At 37.8% G+C, this 14,816-nt stretch overlaps 1 protein-coding gene across 4 annotated transcripts in view; it reads left to right on the forward strand.

Annotated features, from left to right (window-relative positions):
* Positions 1-13,851, forward strand: part of PKNOX1 (PBX/knotted 1 homeobox 1) — a 35,504-nt gene extending 21,653 nt beyond the window's left edge. For 3 of the 4 annotated variants that reach the window (XM_058840353.1, XM_058840361.1, XM_058840371.1), the window contains exons 6-12: positions 4,131-4,301; positions 5,562-5,661; positions 6,549-6,646; positions 8,645-8,773; positions 9,775-9,851; positions 11,395-11,567; positions 12,455-13,851. In XM_058840353.1, coding sequence (XP_058696336.1) covers positions 4,131-4,301; positions 5,562-5,661; positions 6,549-6,646; positions 8,645-8,773; positions 9,775-9,851; positions 11,395-11,567; positions 12,455-12,666 — 960 coding nt within the window. In that variant the 3' untranslated portion in view covers positions 12,667-13,851. Of the gene's footprint in view, positions 1-850; positions 898-4,130; positions 4,302-5,561; positions 5,662-6,548; positions 6,647-8,644; positions 8,774-9,774; positions 9,852-11,394; positions 11,568-12,454 lie in introns of all 4 variants that reach the window. The other variant, XM_058840381.1, reaches the window with a different exon arrangement.
* Positions 13,852-14,816: the final 965 nt, after the last annotated feature.

Raw genomic sequence — 14,816 nt, forward strand, 5'->3', positions numbered from 1 at the left:
TCTGTGTGCAATCCTGCTCTGGCATGACGCTGTGGATCTGTCCTGCAGATCTCCTGTTTTCAAATCCTGTGGGAAGGAAGTGGAAGCTAAAGTTTGTGCTCATGTTCTTACCAGACTGCAAGTGTGCTTTTCTAGAGTTTTAACTTCCTCCCTGTCTTCTTGGAATGTTATTTGCATCCCCTTAGTCCTTTTACCAAGTGTCACAAGACATGTTTGCTGTCAATAACCAGACTTTGGTGGTCTCTATTGCTGCTTTCTGGAAGTGTGCTCAGCTTATCCACATAACTTGGAGTATCATCTGTTGGAGCTCCACACCCTTTTACCCTTACCCTTTGCTATCCCTGCCTCATTTTTACATATAAATCCTGGAATGAACCAAGGCACCAACTGCTCTTTGTTCTCCATCAGTCTCCTTTTGTGCTTAGGACATCCACAAGCAGACAGCTCCATGTCTAAGAAGTTGTTCAGCATGGGTGCTTCCAGAGAGTTTTTTTAGACCTTTCACAGATTATTTTATGTTTTAAGACATTTGTTGCTTAACACTTTTTTGTTGCTCACTGTTAACCCAGACACTGCAGAAATACCACATTGCCTCAGGGTGGTTCCTGCCTCTCGAGTTGCTTCTGTTCAGAGTAAACTCTTCCCACACATGGGTGAATTTTTTAATTTCCTGGCATTCACAGGACCATAGGATGGTTTGGGCTGGATTACAAGCTCAAGAGGTTTGTAGTCCAACCTCCTGCACAGAGTAGGGTCAGCTGTGAAGTCAGATTACTTATGGCTTTATCAAGTCTAGACACAATACGAAACAAGGAGTGTTAAATATACTCTCCCTTTTGTATTTGAACAGGACACTGCCTTTTTTGAAGACCCCCCGAGTTTTTTGTTTCATTTGGGGTAAGGATTTTTGGTTCAGTACCCTCTTCTCAATTCTCTTGAATTCTTAGTTGTGTCAGGAGCCTGAGTTGTAGTGGTGAAGCCAGGTGATGTCTGACCAAGCCTTTCTGAATAATGCTTTCTGTTTTAATTTGCACAACTGTCCCATAAACCTCTAGCTACACCTGTTCTAGCTATGTCTCATAGCTGGGGATGCAAAATAGAGGAGAGAACTTAACAAATCAAAACAAATTAAAACAAAATAGCTTTTCTTCCAGTGTTTGTGTTCTTCCACTGAAAATCTAAATTGGAGGATTGGGGTCAGGGAGGCAGGTGAGCTGTGAATGTAAAAATACAATTTCTTAAATTTGGAGACATGTTTATACATGAATAGGCTCTGGATAGCAAGAACTGGAAGATTTTTCAATAACTTTTCTTCCTTTGATTAATAGTTTACTATTATTCTTACTTAAAACAATTTCAGCAGTAGTGGAAGGTCTCCCTGCCCGTGGCAAGGTTGGAACAGGATGATTTTTAAGGTCCCTTCCAAGCCAAACCTTTCTAGGATTCTGTGAATATATACAAGTCTCATGGTTACTTCATCTTTCTGCACTTCTCTGAAGAGAAATAAAAGAATAAAACTTCTCCAGCTTTATTGCTATAGCTGTAAAGACAGAATCAATTAAAAAAATTCATTGTTCTGTGGCATATTCTATACAGTAGCACTGAATAAATGAAGTATTACTGCTGCTGTGACCTGTCTGAAAACACTTCATTGTATTACCTTTGTCCAACTTGAGTTATTTCATCAGGAGTTCTTGATTTTTGTAGTTTTAAGGACAAAGTGAACTTCTGCTGACATTAAGTTTGGTCCACCTGTGCTGCAAGAGAGAAGGAGCCATATGGCCACAATTATTGTAGCTGTAAATGAATTAATAAGTCCTGGTGACAGGCATGACATATTTACAAAGTTTTGTTTTCCTCCTAACCACAGCAGCCACAGCTTCCTGCAGGAATTGTGTGATGGAGAGGGGCTCTGCAGAAACCTGGGTAGTGTTACTGAGTCTGGGTTTGTGGTTAATTTTGACTTTAATTCAATTTTCACCTCAAGTATCAACCATCAATTTTAAACTAAGTCTAAGCTGAGGAAAGGACTTTCATTTTTCCTCCAAGCACATGCTGATAAATAAATAGTACAAAATTGGCTAATGTTTAAAAAAAAACAACTCCCTTGACTGAGCAAAAATAAACTAATCTCTAATATGGTCAAATACTATGTGTCCAAAAGTATATTTTTTTAACTCAGTTTTAGCTGAATGTTTAAAACACTCACTGATAAGATGGGCAATTTGTTGCTCAGTCACACATGAAGAATTTTCTATTTTAAGCTTTTTTGTTTCTGAAACAGAGACAGACTTTCTTTAAACACAGATGACCTTTGTTTTGTGTTAAAATTTAGATACATTTGCATGCTTTAATTTTGTTGTGTTTAAAGGTGCTTGAGCACAGTTTAAACAGCAACTTGGGCTGGGTTAGAAAATCACTGGTTTGTGTCTCAGTGCTGGGTCACTGCACTTAGTGTTTCAAAGGCTTTCAGTGTCATAGATTGCAAGAGTTACCAGATATTAATTTGGATCAACTCCCTCAAATCTACAGCTCAGTTTTTTCTGCAGCTGTTTTTTGAAAGATGTATGTTTGGTTTTTTTTCTTTTTATCCTTAAGAAGAAGTCATTTTTTTAATCACTTAATTTCTTAAATTTTTTAAATCTTTTTTATTTTAACACACAGTTGTCCACACTGAGTGAGTGTCCTAGAACCTTTTCCTGAAAGAACAGGGAAAAGATCTCTCAATGAAAGCTAAAATGTCATGATGGAGAGGGGAGCATACCCAAAAGTTTTCCTGCCTTGATCTCATTTGGGTGACTTGAGCAAAGGCATCTTCATCTCCCAGTTGTTTCTGGAGCTGAAAGTAATAGGTAGATTAGTTCGGAGGGTATAATTTCTGTTCACTGGATTCAGTGCTCTGCCCAGGTAAATAACCCCTCATATAGGACAGATTTTTCCAAATAATTGTAAAGTCAAGCTCTGCACTATGCTTCAAAATTACAACTCAGTGTAATTTTCAGTTCAGTTTCATAAAACTGAAGGATATTTGTCTCAGAGATCCAGCACAGCACAGAAATATTGGGGGTGGCATGTTGTATAAAAAATAATTACTTTGCTGGTGTGTTGTACATATTTGAATGTCCTGGATTTCCTACTGATTTTAGACCATCTGGGTTTGGTTTTAGCTTCTGATCTTCTGCCATGACCCTTACAATCACCTAAGCTATTTTTATGCAGTATGTAATACCATTGGTTATCCAGGCTTACAGTGTTTTTCTCACAGTGAGCATGACAAGTATTCTTCTCACATATGTATCTCCTGTACTTGGATTTTAGCTTAAACATTGTTGGTTTTTTTTTTAATTTGGTGCTTTGTATTTAATGTTTTGATTTCAGAATCATTGTCCTCAATTGAAAGTTCTTACAAGATTTTACCTGAGAGTTGTTCATCTTGGACATAGAATCACAAAGGAACTTAAAAGCTGTAGCACTGAAGGACTGTTTGATTACTTTAAGCTTTGTTGAACAATGTGACTAAATTTGGGAGTTCTTTTTTCTAATTTTATTGAAAAATAAAAGCTTTCATCCTCCCTAGCAATCTGTGGGACAAATTTATGCTTAATCACAGAAGTGTCTTCTTTCTCACACTATCTCAAACTCATCTGTACCCTTCTGGTTTCCTCGTGTCAGGGTGTAACATGGAGCTGAACCTGGTGTTTGTGATTTATAGAGCTCCAGAGAGCTGCTGCTGGCCAAGCCTGTCCCAGCCCTGCTTTCCAAAGAATTTGTGTGGATGGGATTGCTTTCCATCACTTCCAGTCTTGTGTGGTCTGTGACCCAGAGTTGTACGAGGAGGTGAAACACCACATGGACATCCAGGCTCATCCTGTGCCCTGTGACACCTGAACTGCTCTGTCTTCCTGATGTGTCACATGTGACAAAGATCACTTTGTTCTGTTTCATCTTCCCTGTGTGGCAGTTTACTTGTGTTCCTTTCACATTCCAGGATTTAGCAATTAGTACCTCTGCTTTAATTGGGTGATCTTTGTTACTGGAAAGTAGTGTTTGTTTAAATATCACATTATTTTATTTCTTTTTAATGAACAGTTATTTTGTTTCTGATTTTTTTTTCCAATTCTCTCCCTCAGATGGTAAAAGCAATCCAAGTTCTGCGTATCCATCTGCTGGAGCTAGAAAAGGTTAATGAACTCTGCAAGGATTTCTGTAGTCGTTACATTGCCTGCCTGAAGACAAAAATGAATAGTGAAACTCTATTAAGTGGAGAGCCTGGAAGTCCTTATTCACCTGTGCAATCTCAGGTGTGTTTCAAATACTGTTGAGTGGATTTTTGCTTGGATTTCTTTAGGAAGTTACAGCTACACTTCTTTTGCTATCAGTTTGCAAACAGAATTTCTGCAGTTTCCTGTCTTTTCAAATCAGTTGTTAAGAGTAGGAAGAGCTCTTTTTTTTGTCTGTTTTCCTTTTATGATTTTCTCTCAGTTCAGCAAATGGAGATATTCAGAATAGCCTGGATTTGCTATTTGGTTGGAAGGAGGTTAGGAAACAGAATAAACAAAGAGGAAAAATTTTGCTTGTCAAGGCCTCCTTAGTCTGCCTCCTTCATGAAATTATTGAGATGATGGATATGTTTTATACACAACCTGTATTCTGGAATAAGTAGACAATATCTGATGGATTAAAGTTTCAATATTGCATTTTCTATATTAAATGGACCACAGCTGATAGGTTATGGTTGATGTTTTTGCTGTCAGATGCTGCAGAGTGAGCCCTGCCACCCCAGTATCCACTTGGAACGGAGTCTTGGGGCATGGCCCTTCTCTGAATTACTCATGTGTCTGATGTTCTGTATTCAAAAAAGCCCAAATGACTTTTGAACTTCATTTTCTGGACTCCTTATATAGGTTTTGATGTCTGGAGGTGTGGAAAGGAGATTCTAAAATCAGGCAAAAACACTTTTTGAAAGGTTTTTTCTGTGTATCTCTTAGCAGCTTTCTTTAGAGGTACGAGGGACCCATTTTGCATTTGCTATCAAAAGAGATTATTCATACATAGTAAGGAAATGTGTAAGAGTTTGCATGTTCAGGGTTGAGTAAGAGCTATCTTGAGCAGAATAAAACATACTGAATATTTAATACATTATGTTCAAATTGAAGGAATTAAGGTAATAAGTAAAATTCTACAGCTTTGATGCTTGTAATAAGAGCATCAAGGGTGATTTCATTTGTCCTTTATCCCATCTTGCCTTTGGAAACCGTTTCTTGTTCTTTATATACCTAGAACAAAAATGTCTCAAAATTGTTTTAATCTTTTCTAGCAGTTGCTTTCATGAGGGTTTTCAAAGGTAATGGTTGGTGATAATGAGGAAGTTAATGTAGGTAATGATGAACCCCTAATGAAGGATCTTTCTCTTTGAAGGTAATCCTGTGGTTAAACTCCAAACGTACTTTAGAGCAAAAAATACATAATGCAAATTACAAAAATACACAAGCATGCTTGATCTCCTTACATTAAAAAAAAAAGTTCAAAAATGTAAGCAACTAATTGTTTTATTTTTCTAGCAAATTCCAAGTGCCATTGCAGGCACACTCAGTCCCCAAGGGATCATGGTGCCAGCATCAGCATTGCAGCAGGGAAATGTAACTATGGCAACAGTAGCAGGTATGACACACTAAAAACAACTGGCACCTTGCTCTTCATCTTGGTTCCCTTCATGGTTCTTTCAAAAACTACACAAACACTTTAAAAAATGTGGTTTAATACCTGGAAAGTTGTTGTAGTACAGTCAAGTGCTTTACTGGTTTATGAATAATTTAATTTATATGTTTTCCAAGTATATCTGTGGGACTGGCAGTTCCATATATAATACTAAGAGATCACATATTACATTACATATATATAATATTAAGAGCTCTTAATGTGCAACACTACATTTGTTAAAAGACATTTCCACAGACTATGGTGTTTTGCTTTCTTTTTTTTTTTTTTTCCCTTTAAAAAGAAAAATTCTATTTGACAAAAAATATGCATTAGCTAAACCATTGCACTTGTTGGCTGCCTCATGCTTCTTGGAGTTTGGAACCACAGCTACAAGTCTGTGAAATCCTTGATGTCCTTGTTATATTGGAGATTACATTTGAGATGAAATGTTGAGTCTTACTTCTCAGCAAGGTTTTTAATCAAACCCAGCTGCCCTAAGGTGTGATCATATAGGTTTGATTTTGGTGTTGTGACCCTTGTTGGTTGAAGACTTAGCTCAGTTAAAACAACATGAAGAACTGTTTTGTAGCCTGATAATCATGGCATTTTCCTTTGGAGATAGATTTAGAATGCCTAAAATACAATATAATATAAACAAACATTGTACAGTTTTTTGTGAATGGGTGAAAATTTTAGTGTAGCAAAGAGCACATCTTGCATGCTGACTAAAAAAGAATAATTTATATATTACCAAAAGTCTTGTATGGTGTGTAGTGCTGATGTGTTTAAAGATAATAATACTTGGAGGACTTTTTCTTCCCCATAATCTGTGTTTGTTTTGTTTCCAGGGGGGACAGTGTATCAGCCAGTCACTGTGGTCACTCCACAAGGACAAGTGGTGACACAGGCACTGTCACCTGGAACTATTCGGATCCAGAACTCTCAGGTTTGTTTCATAAGCTCCACAGAATGGTGCTGTGAGTGGAAATACATCTCAGTGCTTTTAGGAGTTTTGATTTAAATTTGACACACTGGCAGAACGAGCTCTGTGTACACACAGAGTAATTAATTGTAAATTGGTGCAGCCACTGCTGTGTGTTACAGGTTATATAATATGTCATAAGGTCCCCCTTGCCACAACAGCACATCAGAGTTCCTACCTTTTAATTGTCTTCCTTTACTGATGCCAGAAGAGTAGAGGTACATGAAATTAAAAAACAATCAAAAACCTAACTAAAATTAAAAAACCCCACCCCTAAACCAAATGAACAAAAAAACCCCAAAAATAAACCCCAAAACCAATACAAACCAAAAACCCTTCCAAATTAAATTAATACTTTTTCAATTATTATAACTTTTCTAATCATTGAGCTATGTTTATGGCTGTATAGATTTAATGTATTGCATTAAGATGCCACACTGCTATTGTGAGAAATTTGACTTTTTATCACAGTGGCGACCACTAGTACTGTGAAACTGTATGTATTTCAGAGTTTATCTATTTGGAGAAACATTTTTCTATTAAACCTTCAAAATATTTTGTTGAGACTCTGGAAGATCCTCAATTTTGTCTCCTTATAACCTAAAATATAAGGGCCAGCACTCTTTTGTGAGAGGCTCTTAAGAGCTGGATCTGAAGAGTTCAAAGAAACAACTAAAGAAAAAGAAACATGAAAGCTAGACCATCTTCTGGCACAGAAAACCTTGCTCATTTTCTCTGGAAGTGATAAACCAAATCTTCCTGGAATCTGGATTTAATTAGAAATGTGAATGAGGAGCTCCCATCTCCACAGCATAAAATCTGTTGGTAATCACTGACTCACTGGCTTCTTTTCCCCCTAATTCTGGCTTTCCAACCAAAAAAGTGTGCACAGAGTGTTCTTTGAATTGGCAGGAGCATATCTGTGCTCAGCCATGTTCTCTCCTAGAACACAGACAGCTCTGTCCTCACACACCTCTCAGAAAGAAATGTGTAAAATTACTCTCCTGGACTGAAGGGATTTTGAAAAATTAGGGGTTTTTTACCTTTTATGAAAAAAATAAAATACTGAGAGAAAAATAATGCCTCTAGCCTGTAAATAAAAAAGGATTTCACCTTCTGTATACATCTGTGACTACTCTTAATGTTAGTAGGAGTCTCCAAACCCATCTATGCAAAGGTCACTAATTGAAAATCCTTCAGTGTCTTCTTTTTCAGTGTTTCAGAATGCTGTGGAGGTAGGGAAAAACACTGAAAAGCTATTAAAAGTTCATTATAAAGCCTCCATATGCAGGCAGGTTATTTAGAATGTAAGACATTACTTTGGAAATTAAAATGTGCTCCAAATATATATTTGTAGTAATTTGATAGCCTAAACCTTGTTTAAAACTCGTTTCCTACATATTCATTGGCCTAAGAAATTGCTCCAATTTGTCTGGAAAACCTGATTTAGAATTATTTTTGTTCCAATTGTCTGAAATAGAATCTTATATTCAATTTATGTGCTGTTTCTTTCTATTCCTGCATAAGCATTTAAGAATGTACTCCCAAGCGTTCAGATAATCAATGTGCAAATGATTTGATGAATCATAGGAAGCAAAAAACAAAGAGAAAGATATGTGAATATTTAGGAAGTGGTATGAATGTTGTAAAGTGAATTATGGGTTCTACTGTATAGATCTTAATGCTCTTTGAGAATTTAATGCATTTATTTAGCAGGACCTTTAGCATCTTTGTGTGCAACTGCAGCATTACTGCAGCATTTTACTTTATCCTTCATTTAAGTCTTAAATCAGTAATATTTTAAAGCTTCCATAGTTGTTTATGTTTGCACACAGTGAGTATATTCAAGATATTCAAGCCTAATTTCTTTTCATTCCTGCTATAAATGAGCTGCTCATTCATTGATACAGAACTGCCACTACTATGTTAACTGCCTTATTTCTCCTAAAATTACATGTGCAGCTCCAGTTGCAATTAAACCAAGATCTAGGCATCTTGCATCAAGATGATGGCTCATCAAAAAATAAGAGAGGAGTTCTTCCCAAGCACGCTACAAATGTGATGAGATCCTGGCTTTTTCAGCACATAGGGGTAAGGACTGAGCATGGTCAGTTTTTTATGCAGCTCTCTCATGTGGTGTCTTGCAATTTTTCTTCATAAACAAGGTGAATTTATTCTGTTGTCAGTTGTGGAATCTCTGTTCAGTTTTCCCTGGAGTCATTTGGAGTAGTTCCACAGTCTAATGCTGGTTGACTTTTATTAATATTTTAATAAATATTACATTTGTACTGCACAGTCTCAATAAGTGTTGTTACAAGGAGCTTTTCTTCATTTCACTGTGTTGAGAACTTAATGCTCTCTACACTCTGGTTCATGGCACAAGGAAAAATCATTCCACCTGTATTTTGAGGTGTTTTAGGGGTATTTTTGACCGAGGAAAATTTCAAATTTTCTGTCTCGATCTCCTTTCTAATCCTTCTGATGTGTACCAAGCATGTCACTATCTGCTTGTGCTTTCAACTGTCTTCCCTTTGCATGAACACTTTGAAAGGATAAATGGCTCTCAAGCTATTACAATGTTGAGTTGATTGATATTTTGCTTTTTACAACTTTTTTTGCAGCAGAGAACTGATCCAGGGAAGCTGCGTGTGCACTTCTTGTGTTACGTACCCCGTCCTCATCTGCTTAGAGCAGCTTTATTTAACTCCAGAGTGCTCCTCAGCTCTCTCATATGACAGTGCCCTGGCCAGCAGAACTAATCAGAGCTGCTCACATGCTGTGCTGCCCAGGGATCACGCTCTTTAATAAAGACTGTCAGCCATGAGAAGCTTTTTCTTCTGAATTACACAGCAGCAGTTTCATGGTGCCACGGACACTCTCGAGGATAAAATCAGTTTTTGTGTAGTAAAGCACTCTTTGTTGAATTATTTTCATCTATAAAAGTTTGTGAGGTTTCTAAGGTTTGTGTTTTAATGAGTCAGATGGCCTTAATCCACCCTCTTTAATCAGATGTAATAAAGGAGTTCTTATTTTTGATGAGGAGATGAAAAGCAAGCTTATGCCTTTTTTGTTTGCTTTTCTGGCCTCTGTAGCATCCATATCCAACAGAGGATGAGAAGAAGCAGATTGCAGCACAAACAAATCTGACACTACTCCAGGTTAACAACTGGTAAGAGCAAAGCCCTTAATATCTGTCCTCGTCTCCACGTGCTTACAGCTCAGAAATAGTGAGGAGGATAACTTGGACATCTGGAGTTGAACTTAAATTTTCTACATATGTTACAAAACATGTATAGAAATACAAGAGTTATGCACTGGCACACATTATTTTTATAAGGTATAATAATACTCATGTCATTTAAATTATATAAGGACTCCAGAAAACATTGCAGCATTAAGGAATTGTGTTCTGTTCCAGTGCTGAGAGAGATGGAAGTACTCTCATGTCTCTTCTGCAAGCAAAGAAATTGAAGTCTAAATGCATTTAGTGGCCTGGTGGCTGCAGATGTTGAAGCAGTTACTGTTAAGAGATTCTGTTCTTGTATCAAAGGATGCTCTCCTGAGCAGTGATATCTGAAAGGAGAGGCAGTTCCTCAGCTACACCAGTCCATGGTTCAGCATGTTTTGTCATGTCTTATCTTTCCTGGAGGTGTAAGATAAGACACCTTCCTTCCCTGCAGAAGAGAGGAGGGAAGGTGCTGACAGTGTCCTATTCGCCTTGTGGCATCGGTTCCTAAAACTGCTGCAGCAAAGTCCCACAGGGATCTGCCTCAGATTTCAAAGATGACACTGGCTGTGAGGCTGTGGAGGGGTCCAGGGGGGAAATAGTCAGGATAGTGACAGAACACTGGTTCCAAAAGTGGAACAGGGTGACTGTGACTGTGTGACATGTGGCCATGGAGCTCTGTGCACTGGGATCTGACTGCTGTCTTTGCAGAGCATTGTATTACAACTTAGGAACCTGCCAGCTGCACCTGATTTCTTCCCATTGCAGGTAAACCTGGGACCTGGATGTATTTTGTGATATTTAGGGATGATGTCTTCAGTCACAACTCCCTGCCATAGATCACTATGTTGAAGTGCTGTTGGTTCAGTTTAAGTATTTTTTTGTTCACTAGCAGAAAGGGGAAGGGTGGCAATTAGCATACTAAAGTAAGCAAGTGAAAATCAGAGAACAAAAGGAATCAGGAGAGATCTGACAAATGTGTTTGCTGTCATCTCCTGCAGCAGGAGCCAGCCTTTGGAAAGCCAGGGAGCCTGTAAAAGAAGTAATGCAGAAGCTTAACGGAGTAAATGAAACCAGACCAAACAAAGCAGGTTAGGCAGGAGCTAGATTTTAGGTGAACCTTAATGAGAGGAGTATCAGCTTTCTGAGCTGGGCTGTCAGCAGGTTTTCTGGTGCTTAGTTTTTAATAAGATCCTGAAGTGTACATCTGTTGTGCTGTCTGGAGAATTTTTCCTTCTGAGGTGGGGGAAAAATGCTGTTTGCTGCAAAATGATAGAAGTGCTTTCTTAGCTAGTTTGCCAAAAGGAATACTGGTGTTCTAGAAGTGGTTCTACACTTTAAAAAGAATGTGAAGCCCAGCTGATAGAAGATTTTATATTCCTATTTTTTTTTTTTTCCTGCTGCATGCTTTGTGAATGTGAGAGAGACAGAGACTGAATTTACAGCCAACTGGTCCTAAGTTCATCTTGCCCTCGATTGTATTTAGGTTTATCAATGCTAGAAGGCGAATTCTTCAGCCAATGCTGGATTCCAGTTGTTCTGAAACTCCAAAAACAAAGAAGAAAACAGCCCAGAACCGACCAGTCCAGAGGTTCTGGCCTGACTCCATTGCCTCAGGAGTTGCTCAGCAGCAATCGAACGAGCTCACGATGTCAGATGGTGAGGAGAGCTGCCTCAACATGGATAATAAAGTTAATCCCTCTCTGACAGGGGAATGGTGGGAGGGAAACTTCTGGGTATTTCAGTATAAACGTGGTTTTAATCTGGGAAAGCATAACAGAAATGTGCCACTTTTCTTCTCTGTAACAGTTTTCTGTGGTTTAAGCAAGGGTATTATATTGGAATCCACGTTGAGAAACTTGCTTTTGTTTCAGAAGTTATGAAATGACAGAATAAAAGATGTAAAACTGAGATGTACAGCTGAGTTCTCTCTGTGTGCACGTCAGGAGTGTCCTGTTGGATGAGCAGCACTGGGCTGCAGCTTCAGCTTCAGCAGCTGCAATTCCACATCTGCCTCACATGCTTCAAACTGAACAGTGAGAGGCAGAAAGTTGTCATAGAGTCTCCACAGACTTTGACTGAAGTAACTTCCTCAGTGTCAGATCAAACAAAAAGGTTTAATTTAAGAAAGATAAATAACTGCTTTAATGCCAGGATCATCCTTTCTGTCCTGCTGCCTGGTGCTTTATTCTTTCCAGTTTGTAACAAATTTTTCCCCCAGCCTCTGCTGGATCTGGCAACAGCATTATCCATTGAAGTTACCTTGAATCTGAACACTCCCCTTTTTCTGCAATGAATTAAGCTGGAATACTTTACAGAAATGTGATGACTTGATTGGAGAATTGCTGTAGCAGGTGTCCATATCACAAAGTTTAATATTCCTGACCAACCTAATTCTGGCATTTCCTGATATTTAAGTATTTGGCAACCTACATAACTTCTATTGTAATGTAGTTCCTTAAGTTTCCTGACTGTTGATTAGAAACAAGCTCTATTATGTGTAAGTAGAAGGCAAGTGCTGAGGTGCTGTGATTGTGCTTCTGCAGGTGCTGTTGTGACCATCACAGCTCCAGTCAACATGAATGTAGACAGTCTGCAGTCCTTGTCCTCCGATGGTGCTACCCTGGCTGTGCAGCAGGTGATGATGGCAGGGCAGAGCGAGGATGAGTCTGTGGACAGCGGTGAAGATGATGGAGGAGACCTCTCAACAGCAAATATCAGTGGGCTGGTCTTGGATAACAGCGATTCTCTGCAGTAGGAAGCAAGAGAGCGTGGAGAAAAACACTTAGGAAAAAGAATGGACTGACTGACTGACTTTTTATAGTTTGCACAGCAAACATTTTACACAAGTTTTATTTCTAATATGTTTTATATGTAGATATAGAAGGGTGCACTTTTTTGTATTTCATAGTAAGCTTAAAGAGTGTTTTTGCAGGTGCAGCAACTTCTTTCAAATGTGTTTTCTTTTTTTCCGTTTCTTTTCCTTATTTCAGAAAATTATATCTAGTAATATAAAGAACCACGTAAGCACCCCTTTGTTCTCTGAATTGGAAGTGCTGCAGTTTCTGATGAATTATGCAGTTTCAATTAGTGCTGTTATTTAACACAGCTTTTGATGGGCAGGTGATGTAAATTTAAAGCATGTGACACTAGTGTGTGAAACTTGATTATTGAGTTAGATGCATATATTTGAAAGATGCTTCTGCACCTTAAAAACTGCTAGTCTGAGGTGGACAGCAACACACATAAAAAGAAACTGTTGATGTGTGATTCAGTAGAGAATGTATGGCAATTTAAATAAGTTTAGTTTCTCTCATAGTCCGTGAGCCTGTTTATCATTTGCTATAAAAACTCCTATTTTTACCTTGCTGGGGTTATTGGATAAAAAAAAAATATTTTTATAAATTCAGTAGAAATTGGGATGACAACTGTATTAAGCAGGAGGAAAAAAAAGAAAAAAAAAAAAAAAAAAAAAAAGAATTTCCAGAGGGGAAAAATAAATGTTTAGTATTCCTATTTGGAAGGTCTGAAAATTGACCCAATTTAATAAACAAGCCTACAGTAGCATTCTATGATTCTCAGCTATCCCACAGTGATATACTATATTTGATAATAGCATAAGAAGGGCCCACTGTTTGATGGGATTTTGATATTGTCAAACATTGATTTATATTATGTGTAAACTGATATTCAAATTGCATAACTCTGTATCTAGAATTGTATCTGAAAATATTTGCTAAATGAGTATTCAGGTAAGTAAGTTCAAACACCCACAAGTTTTCCAATTATTAGAGAAATTTAACAGTTTATAGTTTGTACAACTGAATCTAAAAAAATGAAAAGTTGCCTACTATACAGTCATGAATTCTGCTATTTTATTGCATTTGAAATATTTTCCCCTAATACAAAAAGAAAAATATAACATGGATTTATATAAAATGTCTTCAGATCTGAAGTTCACTACCAGAATATACAGCAGGCTTTGTTAGAGTAGGAAATCCTTGTGTGTCATTTGAAAAATGAAGAGCTGGTATGCAAACAGCTGGGTTTTGGTTTGGTTTTGTTTTGAAATTTTTTATTTTTCTTTTTTTTTTGTTGTGGTAACATTTCTTTTATTTTCCCAAAGTTTGAAGTCTGTGATTGTCTATCCATGAACACTTGCTTTTGGAACTTTGTATTTCCTGTTGTTGAGTACAAATAAGAGACTCAAGAGCCTCATGATATGATCAACACCCTCTTTTGTCCCTGTCCATTTGTCACAGTGTTGGCTTAGATCAAAGCCAGAACTTCCTTGTGATTTAAACCAAATCTAGGTGTGTTTCTAACGTGACAGGGAGAAAGGTGGTAGCCTTTAGAACCTTCAGGCGCTGTATTTGAACAAAGCCCTTTGGCAGATGCAAATATTTAATTGAATACTTAATTTCTGCTTCTCAGAACACTCAGGCACATGCTTAGGTCCCCTTGATTTCAGGAGGATGAAGGAATGTACTGCTGGACTTGCTTAAGTGATTGGAAGCTGGTCATGGCACATTGTCTTCCAAGGCCAGGTTGAGTTGGTAGGAGGAAAAGCTTCAGGAAGAAATCTCAGTGGCATTGCCATACATACATGGAGAATAAGAGAAATTTTCAGTGACTGGGAGTTATTTTTTTTAGATGTTTTTTACTCGACACAAGAGGTGTTTCTGCTCCGGCTCTCACCGAGTCCTGGCTGAGGATCTTCCTTTCTTCAAGTGCTGTAATGATCTGCTCCACTGGACTGGTGATTTCTAAAGAATTTGTTTTCTTCTGACTTCTCTGCTTTGTCACGAATGTGCCATGTTTGTTAAACAGCACAGTAAATGAGTAATGAAAGATGTAATTAGGGAGGCTTTGACATAGCATGGCTATCTCAAAGGCTGTTGTCAAATC

This window comes from Poecile atricapillus, chromosome 1 (assembly GCF_030490865.1).
Source record: "Poecile atricapillus isolate bPoeAtr1 chromosome 1, bPoeAtr1.hap1, whole genome shotgun sequence".
Lineage (NCBI taxonomy): Eukaryota > Metazoa > Chordata > Aves > Passeriformes > Paridae > Poecile > Poecile atricapillus.